At 39.1% G+C, this 16,304-nt stretch overlaps 1 protein-coding gene across 1 annotated transcript in view; it reads left to right on the top strand.

The window, feature by feature from the left end:
• LOC309855505 (uncharacterized protein) overlaps positions 1-16,304 on the top strand; it is a gene marked incomplete at its 3' end in the record, with an annotated part of 141,068 nt that overhangs the window by 109,213 nt on the left and 15,551 nt on the right. Inside the window, exons 4-5 of the mRNA XM_082715865.1 lie at positions 4,100-4,220; positions 5,024-5,164. Coding sequence (XP_082571991.1) covers positions 4,170-4,220; positions 5,024-5,164 — 192 coding nt within the window. The 5' untranslated portion in view covers positions 4,100-4,169. The remainder of the gene's footprint in view (positions 1-4,099; positions 4,221-5,023; positions 5,165-16,304) is intronic.

The following is a 16,304-nucleotide window of genomic DNA, read 5'->3' as shown; positions in this document are numbered from 1 at the left end:
TTTCACTGGTTACTGCTTCTCCTATATTCTGTGAATTGCATGTTCTAAAAACTTGTAAGTGAAATCACATTTTTCATAGAAAATCAAGTTTTTGTCAGGGAGCACTTCCTAAATTTAGCAAGAATAATTTCCCTTGTTTCCATTTCCAAATGTGGTTATATTTTTATAGTAAAAAGTTTAGGGGCGCAGTTACCAGGAGGTGGTTAGCTGAAAGCATTCAGTACCCGGAATTGTCAGATGGGACCGTTTCCCCCATAAAAGCTTCCAATTATTCTAGCTTCCGTGATCTCTTTGCCTGTGAACTTTTATAGCTTTTGCAGCTGAAATAACACACCTTTGTCCTAATTTTATGATGTCTTGAATCATTTCATGTGTGTTAGATTTGCCTCTGAAGTAAATGATAAAGGTTTTTAGGGACAGAGGTTATGTGTTATATACGTCTAGAATTCCAAAGCTGGCATCGTTAATAAGACTGAATTTGTTAGTTACTAAACAAACTACCTCTAACTTTTAAACAAAGAATATTTACACAAATGATTAACCATTAACGATAGCACTGTGGCGATGTAGACATATTAATTTAAACTTAAATTTCTATAGGTAAGGAAAACTTTCCCTAGAAATAAGGTGAATGTGGAAAGCAAAATTACTCTCTTTTTGCATTGTTTGCTGCTTTCTATGGTGTGTGCTTACACAAACATTGTCTGTTAGCATCTTTATTGGTGGATCATAGAAATAGTATTCCATCTTTTTTTTAGATGAATGGCTATATAAACATATATTTAAAACACGCAATTCAGGCTATTTAAAATAGGAACCTCAGACAAATGATTCATCTCTCACCAAAACCAAAATTTGTTAATTGATTACTCGAGTGATAGTAATGATTTATAACTGACAGTCGACAATCAAATATAATAAGGGGTTAGAGCATAAAACTTATATTAAAATAAGATTTCTATATATAATTACCATGTGAGGTAATATTGTAATGAATTTTTAGTCTACCTACCAGTGTCTCTTTTTTTTCTGCAACCCTCAATCTGTAAGCTATTAGCAAACCCTCAAGTTACATTGTAGTGAAAATTTAACACTGAAATTTAAAATAACAAAATGTATTTCACGTCTTCTTTCTGGGAGACACGCACGTAACTATTCCAGCTTTGCAAAACATTTTTAAAGCACGAGTCTCCCTAAAACATATTTATGTAAGGTAAAATACATATTCCAGCAATTTACTTTTCAAACTTTTCCTCCTACAGAAGTGTTTGTCATTCTGTGTTAGTAGTAAGCAAATTATAAAGCATAGTTAGATCTGCATTAATGATTGGAACACTTACATGCATGCAGTCTTTGAATCAGTGGGTGTAATTTCTACTCTGTTCTTCAGGGTGACCTTTGTCTTTACAGACTTGTCCTCAGCCCACAAGAAACCAAGTGCATGTTCCTTACACAGGTTGTCGTGCTGAATGGTATAACCGGGCACATATGTTATAAAATAACGATAGATCCCTGTACGAGGGGGAAATACGCTTTTTGTTCCCTTAGCCGGACGTGGAAGTCCTCGGAAGCAAACTACATATGTGGGAAGAAAATAGGGAGAGAAGGTTGGCGAACCCACCGTGTGGGGTGACTGCCCTCTCGGCTGGCTGGTGGTCCTCTGGCCCATCACCTCTTCAGTGGATTTAATCTGGAGCCGAAATGCTGCAGTTAAGACACTGAGCAATGATCTTTTGTTCATTAACTACCCACCCCTTGATTTCAGTTCTCATTTACACAATGTCAATATGCTTGCGGTACTTTCTGCTCTTCTCAAACAAACTATGACCTTTAATTGAAAGGAGAAAATTAGTTGTGATACTGTGGCAAGAGATGTCTTAGGGGATTTAAATTTGTCGGACCAGGTAGTAGCTCAGCGTTCGGTGCCGAGAGGACGGAAGGTAGGGGACAGAAAAAGTCAAGTGGAAAAACTCAGAAGAAAAGGGATATGTGCAGTATATTTATCAGCAATGGATTAATATGAAACCTGCAGGAAGAAACAATGGAGGAACGATGCCTGGATACAGCGTTCGTTGTCTTCCGTCTCAGGTTTTCATTGTGGGAAATTGACAGTAAGCTGAGAGTGGCTGCTTCTCTCTCGCTGAAATCGCGCTGGTGCTTCCTAATCAGCTTCCTAACAATGGTCCAGTGTCCTCCGTTAGCTCTTGTCCTCCTAAAGGCTTAACGCGAACAACGGAACGTCCCGAAGCACTCATTCGCCTTATTTGTCCTAAATTCTGTGTACTCCCATAGCACAGCCTCTGGGCCCAATTAAATGATTCTTAAAAATTAGGATTGCAAAAAAGGAAAAAAACAACAACACCACCTGCCCAGTGTTTTTACAGATGCCAAGCCTGAATGATCCTGTACGTCGAGGAGCTGACACAGGCGGTGGTCATAGAGGAGAGGCAGTGGAGACCTTGCGTGCGTCTCCCTCACCCCTTCCTCCTTGTCCTTCGTAGGGACAAAAGAAGGCAGCCTTCTTTCTCCCATCATCCGCGTCACCGAGCTGATGGGGCTGCCGTACAAAATTACCTCTAGAGTGACACGGAGTTTGTACTAAGTTCAGGCAGGTCACAAAACTGAAGATCAAGTAATATGCAATTGAAAGATGATTTTGAGGCGCTTTTCAGAACATTAAAGGCATTTGGGTGTTGGCCTCGAACAGTGGCCCGGGGAACCCATGAAATAGATCAGGCAATTTTTTCCAATCATGGTATCTGCTCTGGGAAGCTTCCCCTTCTTTCCCAGGCAGAGTAAGGGGTGCAGGGACGTCTCCTATCCAAAGACGATTTTAGCCCAGTGTCTGACAGTCTGAAGGATCATGAGGGGGAAAGTCACGGAGTATCTGCAATAAAGGCCATCTGGAAATTCTGAAATAGATGACCATCACGTGTCCTATCTATCTCCTGCCGCATAACAAAGTACCTGCACTTGAGGACAGAACGCGGCAGTCATGTCATCGATGGCAGTCATGTCCTTGCGCCCTGACGTTCTGTGGGAGGGAGTGGACGGGGCATCTTGGGGATGATTATCTCTGCTCCACGTCTGGGGCTGCTCCTTGGAAGACTTGAATGGCTGGAAGGGATGTGCCCTTTGGAGGCTGGAGCCACCCGGCTGTGGGGGCGGGGGTGGTTCCGGGTCCGACTGTAGGCTCGCTGGGGACTGTCAACCACTCCCTTATACTGGCGCTCACTCCACAAGACTCAGGATTATGCCAGCAAGGTTGCTGGCTCCCAGGGCTGTGTTCTGGGAGGGAACACCCCGACAGCTAGCATCCCAAGACAGCCACGGGGAAGCTGGATGCCTTTAGGACGGGGTCTTGAAAGTCATAGAGCAACATTTCCTCCTTCCTCCCTCATTGGTAGCTCCAAGCAGTCAGGGGCCTGACCAGGTGTGAAGGGAAGAGACAGAGACCTGACCTCCTGGGAGAAATGTCAAAGACTTTGAGGCCATCTTTTAGGACTACCTTGTTACAACCCTAGCACCCTTCTCCAGACTTTTTGTACTTCCTCCCTGTATCTCTATTATGCAGTTTTTTGTTTCCTTTTCTCCCCACATGACTATGAGTTCAAATAAGACCAAAGTAATTTTTAATCTTCTTTGAAATTCAGGTTCTAACACATCAACTAAAATTAGACTTACTAAAAGTGCTGAATTAAGCAATTATGATGTTTATAGACATGCCTAGAGGAAATTCAATACCTAATAATTGGAAACAATTAAAATTATATGGTTTATCTTTTATTTAAATGTTGTCATTTGTACCTGGACCACTTGGTTGGCATGAGTCTAATAAAGCTTCATTTTTTTTTTTAAGATTTTATTTATTTATTTGACAGAGAGAGAGATCACAAGTAGGCAAAGAGAGAGGAGGAAGCAGGCTCCCCACCAAGGAGAGAGCCCAATGCGGGGCTTGATCCCAGGACCCTGGGATCATGACCTGAGCCGAAGGCAGAGGCTTTAACCCTCTGAGCCACCCAGGTGCCCCATAAAGCTTCATTCTTAAATGAGGTTACTTGCACCAATGGTATTTTTTTCATTTACTCTGTTGTTTCAGAATTTTCTAGAGATGGACATTTGGGAAGGAGGCAGTATTTTTAGGAAAGCGTCATCGGATAAATGCGTGAATGACAATGACAACAAAAGGCAAGAAGAGTGTATGCCATCTCGTCCTCCAGGTAAGATTGAAAAGTGCATTTTATCATGAAGAAAGGGGATGGTGAGGGAAAAAAGAGTTTGACTCCAGAATTTTACATTTAACTTTACCATTTATGTTCAAAATGATAACGGCCTTCCTGCTATTCCTTGAGCTGTGCATTTGCCTGGGTTGTTTCTCCATAGCGTATGAAAGCCTCACTATCAGTTCTTTAGAACTTCTGCTTAATTAGGACCCCTGGGGGGCATAGTTGGTTAAGTGTCTGATTTTCTCGGTTTTGGCTCAGGTCATGGTCCTAGGGTCATGGAATCAAGCCCCACTCTGGGCTCTGGGCTCAGCCGGAAGTCTGTTTCTCCTTCTCCCTCTGCCCCTCCTCTTGCTTGCGTGCTCTCTCTCAAATAAATAAATCATTCTTAAAAAAAAAAAAAAAGAACTTCTGCTTAATTATCAACACCTTCGCCTTTCCTAACCACAGTTTTTGCTGCCCCTTACCCACGCAGTTAGCTGTAGAGTTTTGTCATAGCACTGATGTATAGCATTTATTTATTTATATGTCTTTCCCTCCCTTACGATGCAAGTTCACAAGGATAGAGCCTTTCTGCTTTACTTCCTACTACAATTGCAGTTCTTAGAACAGTCCTGGCTCAAAGTAAGCAATTAATATACATTTGTTACAGAAAAGAATGGATACAAAGAATTTAAAACTCCGTTGTGCAAGAGCTTGGAAGATCATTAAATCTGGATGCTTTAGGGATTTTATATAATTCAATTTTAAAAATCACATCTAAGGCATTTGATACATGATATTTGTTCTTACGCTTTTAGAGGAAGCACCAAGACAGAGATGAAGAAGAGGCCAAGTGCTGGTATATTCGAAAATGCTATTTTAGACCATGTGTGAGCTGCTCACAAAGGAGGTGGCCTGAAACTCTCTTTCTACACCGTGAGATTATCACCTACGTCCAGGTATGAAAAAGAGGCTTAAGCATTCGTTACAGGAAGTGTTTCATGGGAATTTCCTTGGACAGAGATTTTAGGGAGTAAGTTACATTTTTGCCTTAACGCAAGTGAGAAGAGCTTCTGGAAAAGCACGTAGGACCCTTGACAGATGTTCTCTGCACTGTAGACTCACTGTTGCAAGCAGAGCATGAGGAAGGAAGGCAGGAGTGGGGGGGGGGTGGCTGCACGCTCCCTGGTGTAGGGGCCAGACGTAGCACCCTCAGATGGGAGCTGGACGCTTGGAGCTTTCAGGTTTGGAAAGGAGCCCCATCATAAAGCCCCTGAGCATTACTTCCAGAAGAGTCCGTGTGAGTGGACCCCTGTAGCAGGGCTCGGTGGGGCTGTGTGAGTTCCCTGCAGAAGGCTCTTTTCTCCGACAGGATCCGCAGAAGATCACTGAGGTATTCCCAGGAGCTCCCTGGTCCATGGGAGAGAATATAGTAATTTGGTTGTTGGTTAGCAATGGTTTGAGACTGCAGAGGAGAGGATGAGAAAGTTTCAAATCGGATGAGAGGTTCATGCTCAGATCGTAGGTAGGAAAGGACTTTTACACTCTAAAAATTGTTACTGGTAACAGTTATTACTGGTAACAACTGGGAGTGATCACAAAAGAAAAGTTGTCAGATGTTAATACCCATACCTAACAGATATTCCCCCACCCCGGGATTGATTTACATTTTCTTTTTTAAATTTTCTCTGACCCCAAACAATGTTTGTGCTTTACTCATTGTCTTATGTGAGCAGTTTCAAGTAATTTGAAAGCCTCTGTTGGGAAGTGTGACTTCCCACAAAGCAGGTCAGGTTCTCTTCCCTCATCTCTTCAAAGTGACCCTCGGTGGGGTCACTTGGTCCTTTGGAAGGATTTGAAGTTTCTTAGGCAAGGGGCACTGGGGCAGGGGCACCGTTGGTTGAGCAGCACCCTTGATCTTGGCTTGGGTCATGATCTCTGGGTTGCGAGGGAGAGCCCTGCCTCTGGCTTCACACTTAGCGGGGAGTCTGGTTGTGGATTCTCTCTCCCTTTCTCTCTCTGCCCCTCACTTAACTCCTGTGCACACACTCTCTCTAATAAGTAAATAAACAAATCTTTAAAAAAAAAAATCACTGGGCACCTATTATCTCTGTGTAGCCCCTGCAGGGTTTGTGAGAAATACACATGGCTTGCCCCAGCTGTTGGTTTCCAGAATTTCTCCTGCTCTGTCTGCATAGTGTGTTACCATATCTACTCACCTCTGTTTCTCTTTCTGGTCTGCTTCACAGACCTTGATTAGGCCTAGGTCATTGTTTTTCTAAAAGTCCAGGGCCCCTTGAAGCTTGAAATACTCCCAGCTACTTGCCAGTGCGAAAATTGTCACTCAGAGACAGACTGATGGTTTTCTCCTAAACACTCATCCCCTTGCTCTCTAACATTGCCTCAGTTCTCTACCCTTTTGATGAGCCAGAGGTGGGTGCTAAGCTAAGGGTACTGTGTGCAAGTGCTGCTTGGAGGGGAGTTGGCTAGTTCTCTGTGGATTACAGGAGTGGCTGATACCTGTCTTCCTAGAGTTTGAGCTGAATCTATCATGGAAATAATCCCATTTGGGCATACCGTGTACTGGCTTACTAAATCCAAACACATATTTAGAAACACTTTGTGATCAAAGAAAGTTTATCATAAAAATGGAAGGATAGTTACACTTGTCAGAATTTTCTAATGTAATTCAGATCATTAATATACTGGGAATAGTCACATAACTATAGCAATAGATGCTGAATAAGAATTTTTCAAGTTCATTATGTTTTTAAAACTCTGAAACAAACAATATAAACACTGAAATAATTTATAAAGTTATTTCCATTCGTGATAACTGTTTTAAAAATGCTGAGGGGGAGCTTGGGTATCTCAGTCAGTTAAGCGTCTTTGTCTGGATCTCAGTTCTGGTGTTGATTTCAGAGTCATGAGTTCGAGCCCTGCCTTGGGTTCTACACTGGGCATGGTGCCTACTTAAAAAAAAAATGCTGTGAAAATTAAAAGGAAATTCTCTTCATGTGTTAAAAGCTTATACTATAATTATAGTAAATGTCATATTTAAAGATTAATTTTCAACATTATCTTTGGTCAGGAGCAAATCAAGGGTGTCCACTTTTCATTACTATAGTTCAATGAATTGCTAGAGATTAGGCATAATTCTTTAGAGTCTTATAAATGTAGATTTTGACACATTTTGAGAAAAATAATAAAAAAGTATAAAACTCTATCATTTCATAGACATGATCTCCACAGAAATCCCAGCAGAATTAACAAATGATAAATTCATAAGAGATCTGAGTAAGTTTGCTGAACATGAGGTCAACTCATTCAGTTTTTAGGCATTCATCTAAATCAGTAATGACTTCTTTCAAAATGTAATATAAAATTATTGGACAAAATAATTAAAATTAAAAAGTTTAAAATTTTTAAAATTAAAAGGACAAAAATTAAAAGGACATAGAAATTTATCTGGGAAAGAATTTGAAAAACCCTTATAACAGAAATTTTAAAATTGTAGTGAAGGAAATAAAAGCGGATGTGAATAAATGTAGAGACATAGTATGTCTTTAATAATATAAAGGCTTACTTTCTACAATAACTTGTAAGTTCAGGGTGCTTCCCATAAAAATGAATTTTGAAGAATTGGGCATACATACATAAATATCTATGAAAAGCTCAGTTGGTTAAAAAAAAAAAGAAGTAAAATACCTCCTAAGAGATATTGTGCTTCAAAGTCTAAGTAATAAGCATGATTAATGTTATTGTAGAAAATAGCAAAAAGACTAATGTAACAAAATAGGGTTCAAAACAGACCCCTTGGTTTGGTAACTAGATAATGGGAAAGTGGTCCCACATCCAGTGGGAAAGGCTGGACTGGACATTATTTGGGAAAACAGACTACACAGTAGAGGAATCACGTCCACTCCTCATTCACACCACACACAGTGGTCAACTCCAGACTGATGAGTGAGAGAAATGTAACGACTAAAACTATAAAAACTGTGAGGAGAAAGTTCTTCACAGAGCCCTAAAGGCACAATGCGTATGGATTTGTCTACATAAACATTGAGAAGTTTTGTTCAGTGAGCAGTATCACAGGAAGAATTAACATTTGGATGACAGATTGGGTGAAGAGGTTTGCAAAGGGTTTAATATTGAAACTAGACTAAAACTATAATCCAAGCAACCAAAAAGGATGAAGAAATTAGGAAGCAAATTGGCAAACTATAAAAAGGCACAAAATTATGCTAATTATGTGAAAGGTACCCAGCCTCTATAATAATCAGACAAACGCATACTAAAACAAAAGTGAAATACTATTTTACACTGGTGGGATTCACCTCAGGAGAAAGATACGACCGAGGGTTGACAAGAATGAGGAGGAATGATAGTGATAGTGTCCTCCATCGCTTGTGGCAACATAGCCTGGTACAGCCCTTCTGGAAGGAAGTTCATAGCAGTGAATTTATGAATGCTTATATCTAACTCTTTAACAATCTAGTATTTGTTATTACACCCCAGAAAATCTAGTCCTCACTTCTAAGCAGGGTCATACTTGATTATTTTTGTGGAAGAAGAGAAGTAGAGTAACTTAGGTATTTTATTATAATTCCTATAATGAGTGAAAAGAAGCAAATGTGTTGGTCACATGCTGTGGTTGACTCACAATATGTCCAGTTTTCAAAACCTAATGTTGACTGGGAAAAGTGAAAACATGATTTGTGTCAAATGTTTAATTTAGTTATTTGAATCTGTGGTAAAAATCAAGCATCATGTTAAATTATAGTGTAATACATAAGGACAGTGTATTGTACAGACATATTCTTTAATAAATCTTTTTTTTTTGAAGTCTCCATACAAAGCTGAGTAGAATGTTCAGTGTTATTCCTAAAAATTTTTCGGCATGCTAGGTTTTTAAATGTTCTGCTTTTTTGATCACGGTATGGATAACTTTCATAAAAGTCTTTTCTTTATGGGTCTTGACAATGCCATCAAACACACAAAGAATATAGAACACATTTCTGTCATTGTAAATTGGAAAACTGACAGGTCTGACATTCTGTACCTCTACTACCAGCCAGTATTTGGGAGAGTAAAACATACCAAGTCTCGGTGTAATTTGTACAGAATTGCACTTTACTTTTTTTGTTTCTGAGGGCTTGGTGACTAACACAGTTTGGATGTTATCCCTAGTATAACAGATTTTATGCGTGAGCCCAACTAACCCAGTTAGCTGTCTCTCCCCTCCTTCCCTGTTTTATTGGTGAAATCTCAATCTTACAAAATTAATGAACCAGGCCAATCTGATAAACCAGGCATACACACATTCTGATAGTTATTTATTTACTTTAAAGTCACACTGGCTTTTGGCCCATATCTGACTGGGACTTCTTTCTCTGCATTATTGATTAACTGGAAGAACTATCGATTGGAAAAGCAATGGAGAATAAAGATAAGGGAGACTAGAAAACACGTCCCTAAATAATTGAAAAGGATTTATAGAAAGGGAATATTACAGTTCTTAAATAAAATCTGAATATGACTGATGATCATAGCCATTTGACAGGGATTAAAATCTCATGAGGTAACAGTGTCATATAATCTACAGGATTAACTATCCGTGAAAGTAGCCAAGAGTTTTCTCCATATGTAACATTAAAACCTGAGCAGTTAACTAATATGGAGTGGTCAGTGGCGAATAATGGCATTTAACAAAATCTGTATAAACGTGTGTTCTTCCGTGTCCCAGATACAGGAAAATCTGATATTTCACTGTGCTAAGCCTTCTTTGGGGGCAACGAGAGGTTTCATCTTGAGCTCCGTGCTTCTGTTCTATGGCATTTGTTCAAGATACTTTTTAAATTGCAGGAAAAGTGCAACTTGTTGATTCTTACGAGTGGATTCATTTACAGTTCTGTCCTTCTTGAATTATCAGAGATTTTCCTTAGAAGATGTGCATATTTTGGCATCCAGCCCTCCAACATCTTGCAAGATTTAATATTGATATATATCTTTTTTTTTTAATCATCCCAGAATTTCAAAATGCCAGCTTGTGGTATGTCCTTTGTATATTATGAATTAAAATATTTGCTGTTCTTTAAAATGCCTTCTTATCCACGGTTCAGCTTGTATTCAAAGTGACATCCACAGACTAGCATAAACATAGTTTGATCGCATTTTATTCTCAACTAAGTATTTAATAATATAAATCCAGGTGCTAGGAGTCTTTCACGTGCTATGAGAGAAAAATAACTGATTTTAAATGATTTTTAGTTGTAATTATAACAATAATGATCCTTCTTTTCCTGATGGTCCCCCCACCCAAGGTGGCCTATTTTTATCCTGACATTTTTGTCCATTCTATGAATTTCATCATGGGGAAGAAACAGCAGTTTGTCTCAGAGCAGCTCAATTTCGATCTCCAGGTGACAAGCTGATATTTCTTGCCTTTGAAGAAGCTTTTAATATGATGGGTTAAATGTCAAGGAAAAAAACTCCCATCATATATTAAACCGTGCTAACCTCATTTCTCTTAATATTAATGACATATTGACATTTGATTTTTTTTTAAAAAAAAGTGTTCTTTTAAAAAAAAACAGATATAAGGATTTTAAAAGAATACATTCATTTAGGTATCTTGTATCTTGGTACACATCATTTAGTGTAAAGCCAACATAGTTGTAAGTATGAAAGAAATCAACTTAAAAGTTACTTACTTTTACTGGTGGTACCGCCAGTTTAAAGAGTAAAATTTTGAATCTTTAGACTAAAAATTGTGTGAAAAACTTCATTCATTTTAATTGTAAATATGGTATCTGTTATGAAAACATGAAGGAGAGAAAAGAGTAATAGAGGTGGGAGAAGAAATAACTTCTCCTTATCACATAAAAGGAAAGCGAATTATAAATGGCGGAGTCTAAAAATGGTTTATTAAAAGTTACTGGCTCCTTCAATCATTCCACCCAACAATGTTTTGGGAACACAAATATTATTTAATATTTGTTGAGAAAATACATATTATACTATTTGTTTACTATCTGTTTACCTCAGGCAATTCATTCTACGACAAGTACAACATCTATTAAGCTACTTGTTAAGCCTGAAAGGTAATATCTTTTCATAGCTTTGCAACATAACAGGACATGAAATAAGGCACTTCAAGAGATGTGACTCATGATTCTCACACCCTTAAAATGAGGAAGAGATGTAAAGTTTGTAGGCTGTTATATAAACGCTTCCACTATTTTGTCCTCACAAATATCTCTCTACACACACACACACACACACACACACACACACCCCTGAGGAAGAGCATATTCAAAATGTCTATTCTGTACTTTTGTTTTGGTAGCCACTATCCACATGTAGATTTTAGGTTTAAATTGAAGTGAATTTTAATTAAAAAAAAAAAAGTTAATTTCTTCATTTTGACTGGTCACATTTCCAGAGCTCAGCAGCTTTCAGTGGGCTGCCGGCTGCTTCGTGGAAGACCAGGGGTCTCAAACCTTTCTGTCCTCACAGAAAGTTCTATTGGAAAGGGCTGCTGATTGACTTTTTAGTGTGAAAGGAGGTATCTTTTTTTTTTTTTTTTTGAGAGAGAGAGACAGTGAGAGAGCGCATGAGAGGGGAGAAGGTCAGAGGGAGAAGCAGACTCCCCTTGGAGCTGGGAGCCGGATGTGGGACTCGATCTAGCGACTCGAATCATGACCTGAGCCGAAGGCAGTTGCTCAACCAACTGAGCCACCCAGGTGCCCTGAAAGGAGGTTATCTTGAGATACCTTTGTTTCCTTCTTGATACTGTAGATTCGGTTTTTGGATATCTAGTCATGCATTTGTGTCTGCGAGCGCAGAGCTGTGATGACCACCCTTGTACCTCTGAAAACATCATCACCGTCATTTGCTCTCAAGTTTATGTTCTCAAGAATGTACCTACCGATGAAATAACAGGACAGCTTGGTGTTATAATCGCACTACCAAGCAAAGAAGGTGTATTTTCTTAGGGGAAATAAAGAATAAGCATTCATGGGGGCGCCTGGGTGGCTCAGTGGGTTAGGCCACTGCCTTCGGCTCGGGTCATGATGTCGGGGTCCTGGGATCGAGTCTCACATCGGGCTCTCTGCTCAGCAGGGAGCCTGTTTCCCCCCCCCTCTCTCTCTCTGCCTGCCTCTCTGCCTGCTTGTGATCTCTCTCTGTCAAATAAATAAGTAAAATCTTTAAAAAAAAAAAAAGCATTCACATTTGGTTCCTTTTGTAACTAAAACATTTTAAAATCATTTACATCACTTACATACTAAATTGTACAGCTGAAACTAGTATTACGCTATATGTTCACTAATTAGAATTTCAGTAAAAACTTAAAAAAAAAGATGGGACCTTCAAAAAATAAATAAAATAATTTTCTTGGTTTGTTTGCAGGCAAGCTTTAAAAAAAATTGTTGCCTTTTTGAAACTTTCCTCTTTGAATGAATTTTTCTTCAGAATGTCTTATTTTATAATTGTATCAGATGCTTGACATTCAAAACAGTCCTTTGAAGGAATTAGCTTTTCCTCTGAAAAGTTCTTGATAAAGGACCTGCAAATTTCAAACAGCAGGATATGAAAATACAATAAATATATTAATAAAATATAAATAAAAAATTAAATACAAGGGGCCCAGCTGACAAGGCCAGCATGACGTACTAGAAGTCATTTTGCAATGCTTACATGCTTTAACCAAACATTAGTTTATATAAAGTCAATTCTGTATAAAAGCCAGTAACTTTATCCCTACTTGGGAAAAGAACGTGCAGTTCAGAGAGGTTACCTGAGTCACACAGATTGTGATTGCAGAGAACAGATTGAAGCTAAGTCTTGTGCCTCTGGTGTCCTGAGAACTGGCTGTTTAAGAGCAAAGCAAAACCAAACCAAACCAACCAAACAAACAACCGCACCCCCCCCCAAAAAAAAACCCCAAAACCATAAAGCCATGATTTTCTGTGAGTGAATACTCCTCCCTGTTTTGATGATCAAGGGTTTTCAAAATCCCCACATATTTTGTTCTGAGCCACTCTAGAACATTCTAGAACACCACTGCTGCTCTGCCTCTTAACACAAACCCTTTGCAATATGGGGACTAGGTGAACACTTTTACTAAGAACATCGTGATAACATGGACTATTCCCTTTCTTGACTCTGTATTTTCTCACATGGTACTGTATTTCGGAACATCTATCTTAACTTTAATCCAAGTATGATTATATTTGAAGACATCAAAAATACTTCGCTATAATTCTCTTTTACTTGAACTCTGTTGCACCATATTGATCCTAAAAGAAAATAAAAATTTTAGCATGCAATCATTCTTATCAAATACTCAATTTGATTTGTTTTTCTGCTTTCTCAACAAACTTATTCCAGGCTGGTGTCTGATCACTAGTTAAAAATTAAGCTGAATAATAGGGCAAAACCTAGGAACTTCCTGTGTGTAATAGCCCGTGTAACCCATGATATCCAATGTGAGATTTTATTCTCACAATGGAAGAGAAGCCTTAAGCCTCTAGTGCCTGTATTATCTAATAATTATCATAAAGAACAATATATTATTAACTGTTAGTGTTAGATTTATTGTTTTCTTTTCTATAGATGTTTTCCAATTAGAATCACAAATAATAAGCATGACAAGTTCCACCCAGCAGACCAATTTGCTCAAAATAGGCATGTGTCCCTTGACACTAACTTGGTCCCCAGGGCCAATGTGGAGGCAGCGTTACCCTAAATCTGAGATGCCGTTCCACAGAACAGAGACGATTGACATAGAGTCTGGTCACATCTCTGACAACGTTCTGGCGTAAATGGTGGTCATTATGCATGGCGTTCCTCATGCATAAGGCCATGCCTGGAGCTCGTTCAATGGGCAGGTTTCTGGGTGTCCTTACAAGAGATTCTAAAGCAGTAGATTTAAGAGTCCCTGAGGAACCAGCACTTTTCACAACCACACCGTATGGTTTGGATAGAAGCTTTTTATTCTTTTACCAGCACAGAAATAAGACAGAAGAAAATTACACACTTGCATGTCACTAATTTCAGGTTCCTAAGCACATTATTTTTCCATGTTATAGGGACTTAGCATTTCCTTAAATGCATTCCTTTACATCCTACTCTTTTTTCTTTTGAATTCTATTGGCATTCCAGTTTGCCTTTTATTATGCATTTTATATATCATCTTTCACTAAGACCTGCCTTGACCTCCTACCCCTGCGCCCAGCAAGTTCATGTCTCTCTCCCCTGCATGGGGAACATCGTGTACATCTGTTCTTAGAGCTGTTCCCCTCTGTGCTCTCTTGTTTGTTTGGTTTTGTTCCCTACTGATCTGTAGGCTTCTGTGTTCCTTCTGAGGGACTTGCACATGGTAATCACTCAATAAGTAATGTTGAATAGATGAATGGACAAATCAGCTTACCAGCTACAGAAATTTCCTTACTGAGACATACTTTATTATTAGGTTTTTGGACCATTAAAAAGATCACTTTACATGTTTTAAAAGTGCTGTTATTGAAAAAATGACCATCATGTTTCTACATGTTCCGTGTATAACCACTCAATTGATAAATTCCTTTAAGAAGAGATTTGTCTCTCTTAAAGAATTCATACCTTCATGGATGCAGAGCTGTCGGAACTCGGATTTGAATTCTGCCTCTGTCAGTTACCACTTGAGTAACCTTGGGCAATTTGCTTAAAATCTCTAGGCTTCAGGATTTTTATCTTTAATATAGGGCTATAATCTTAACTACCTTTTGAGTTTTGACTGAATCAATATAGGTGAACCACTTACAATCATAAATTTTGGTTGTGTTTTTTGATAACCTTGGGTAGTTCTCATCTGATTTAAGGATATGGACTTGAAAAGAGAAATGACTCTGGATTAGTAAGGTGTTTAGACTGACTCCATTCATTTGTTGCCTTTCCCAAAATAAAATCCAGGCAAATGTAAATAATAAAAATTAAAGATAATGTATAGCAGTGCATAGATAATTTGGAAATGTAATATTCTTAAGGAGACATGAATTAATAAGTCTTGATGAAAGCATTTTATTTTATAGACAATGGAAGCAGAAGAACACATTCAAAAAAGTTTCAGCACATCAAAAAAGAATCAGTAAAACTGAACTCTCAGAACAGGGGAAAAAAGGAACCTCTGATTCTCAGTTTTTCCCAATTCTTATTGATGGGCTTTTAATCATTTGCTTTAGGCACAATGATATCAGCGGTGTCATTGCTATGCTCCCACAGCCTCCGACCAGCCTGGATGGATTGTAGAAAGAGATGTTCCTAACAGGCTTTCTCTTTAGAACCGAGCAGCTTTGGTTGCTGCACAAATGTAACACGTTGTTCAACAAGGGGGTGCTGCGTTTCTGTAAGAATCAGTGGGGTGGAACCAAAGTCTTTGGGCAGGTAGGAGCTGGGAAGGAAACTGAACAAAAAAACCTGGTTGGTACAGAAAAAATTGACAACAGAAGAGCTCCACTTGAAATAAAGGGCAAATTTTTCCATTGTTTGGGGAGATATAGAGGCACACGTTGGATGAGGGGTGGGGTCACATGGAAGGCCCTAGAGCTGGAGCTTGTTATATCCATTTTCTGCCTCTGTCCCCAGTTAGGTATTGCTCTCACGAGGGCCTTGCTGAGTGCGGGGCACAAGAGTAATGCTAGCCTGCACTGGCAGATCGGGCCACTTCTAGGTTGCTTACATTCAGGGCTCGTTATGTTGGTGTACAAATATAAACAGGAAGGTGAAAAAAACATATATATATATACACACACATACATATATATGTGTATATATGGATGGCATTGGTCAGGGACCCTGGTATATGAAAATGTTGAGAACATCAGTAGAGTTGAACATTTCAGCCATATTTTCTCCACCTGTCCTCCTTAACACCACAGTTTGCAGACTCCGTTTTTGCTTCAAAGGAGGAGGAAGCTAGCCCGTTGGGGAGCTGTTAGCTATTTTGATACATCTGTCTTCATCCCTCCTCGTTAGCCTGTAATTGTAGCGGTCTTGGCCATTGATTCCCTCATTTACTGCTGTAGAACCTTTCCAGAGCTTTCCTTGGGCTTA

Source organism: Mustela nivalis (assembly GCF_964662115.1).
Source record: "Mustela nivalis genome assembly, chromosome: 20".
NCBI classification, from domain to species: Eukaryota; Metazoa; Chordata; class Mammalia; order Carnivora; family Mustelidae; genus Mustela; species Mustela nivalis.
This window is presented reverse-complemented; position numbering and strand designations above follow the sequence as displayed.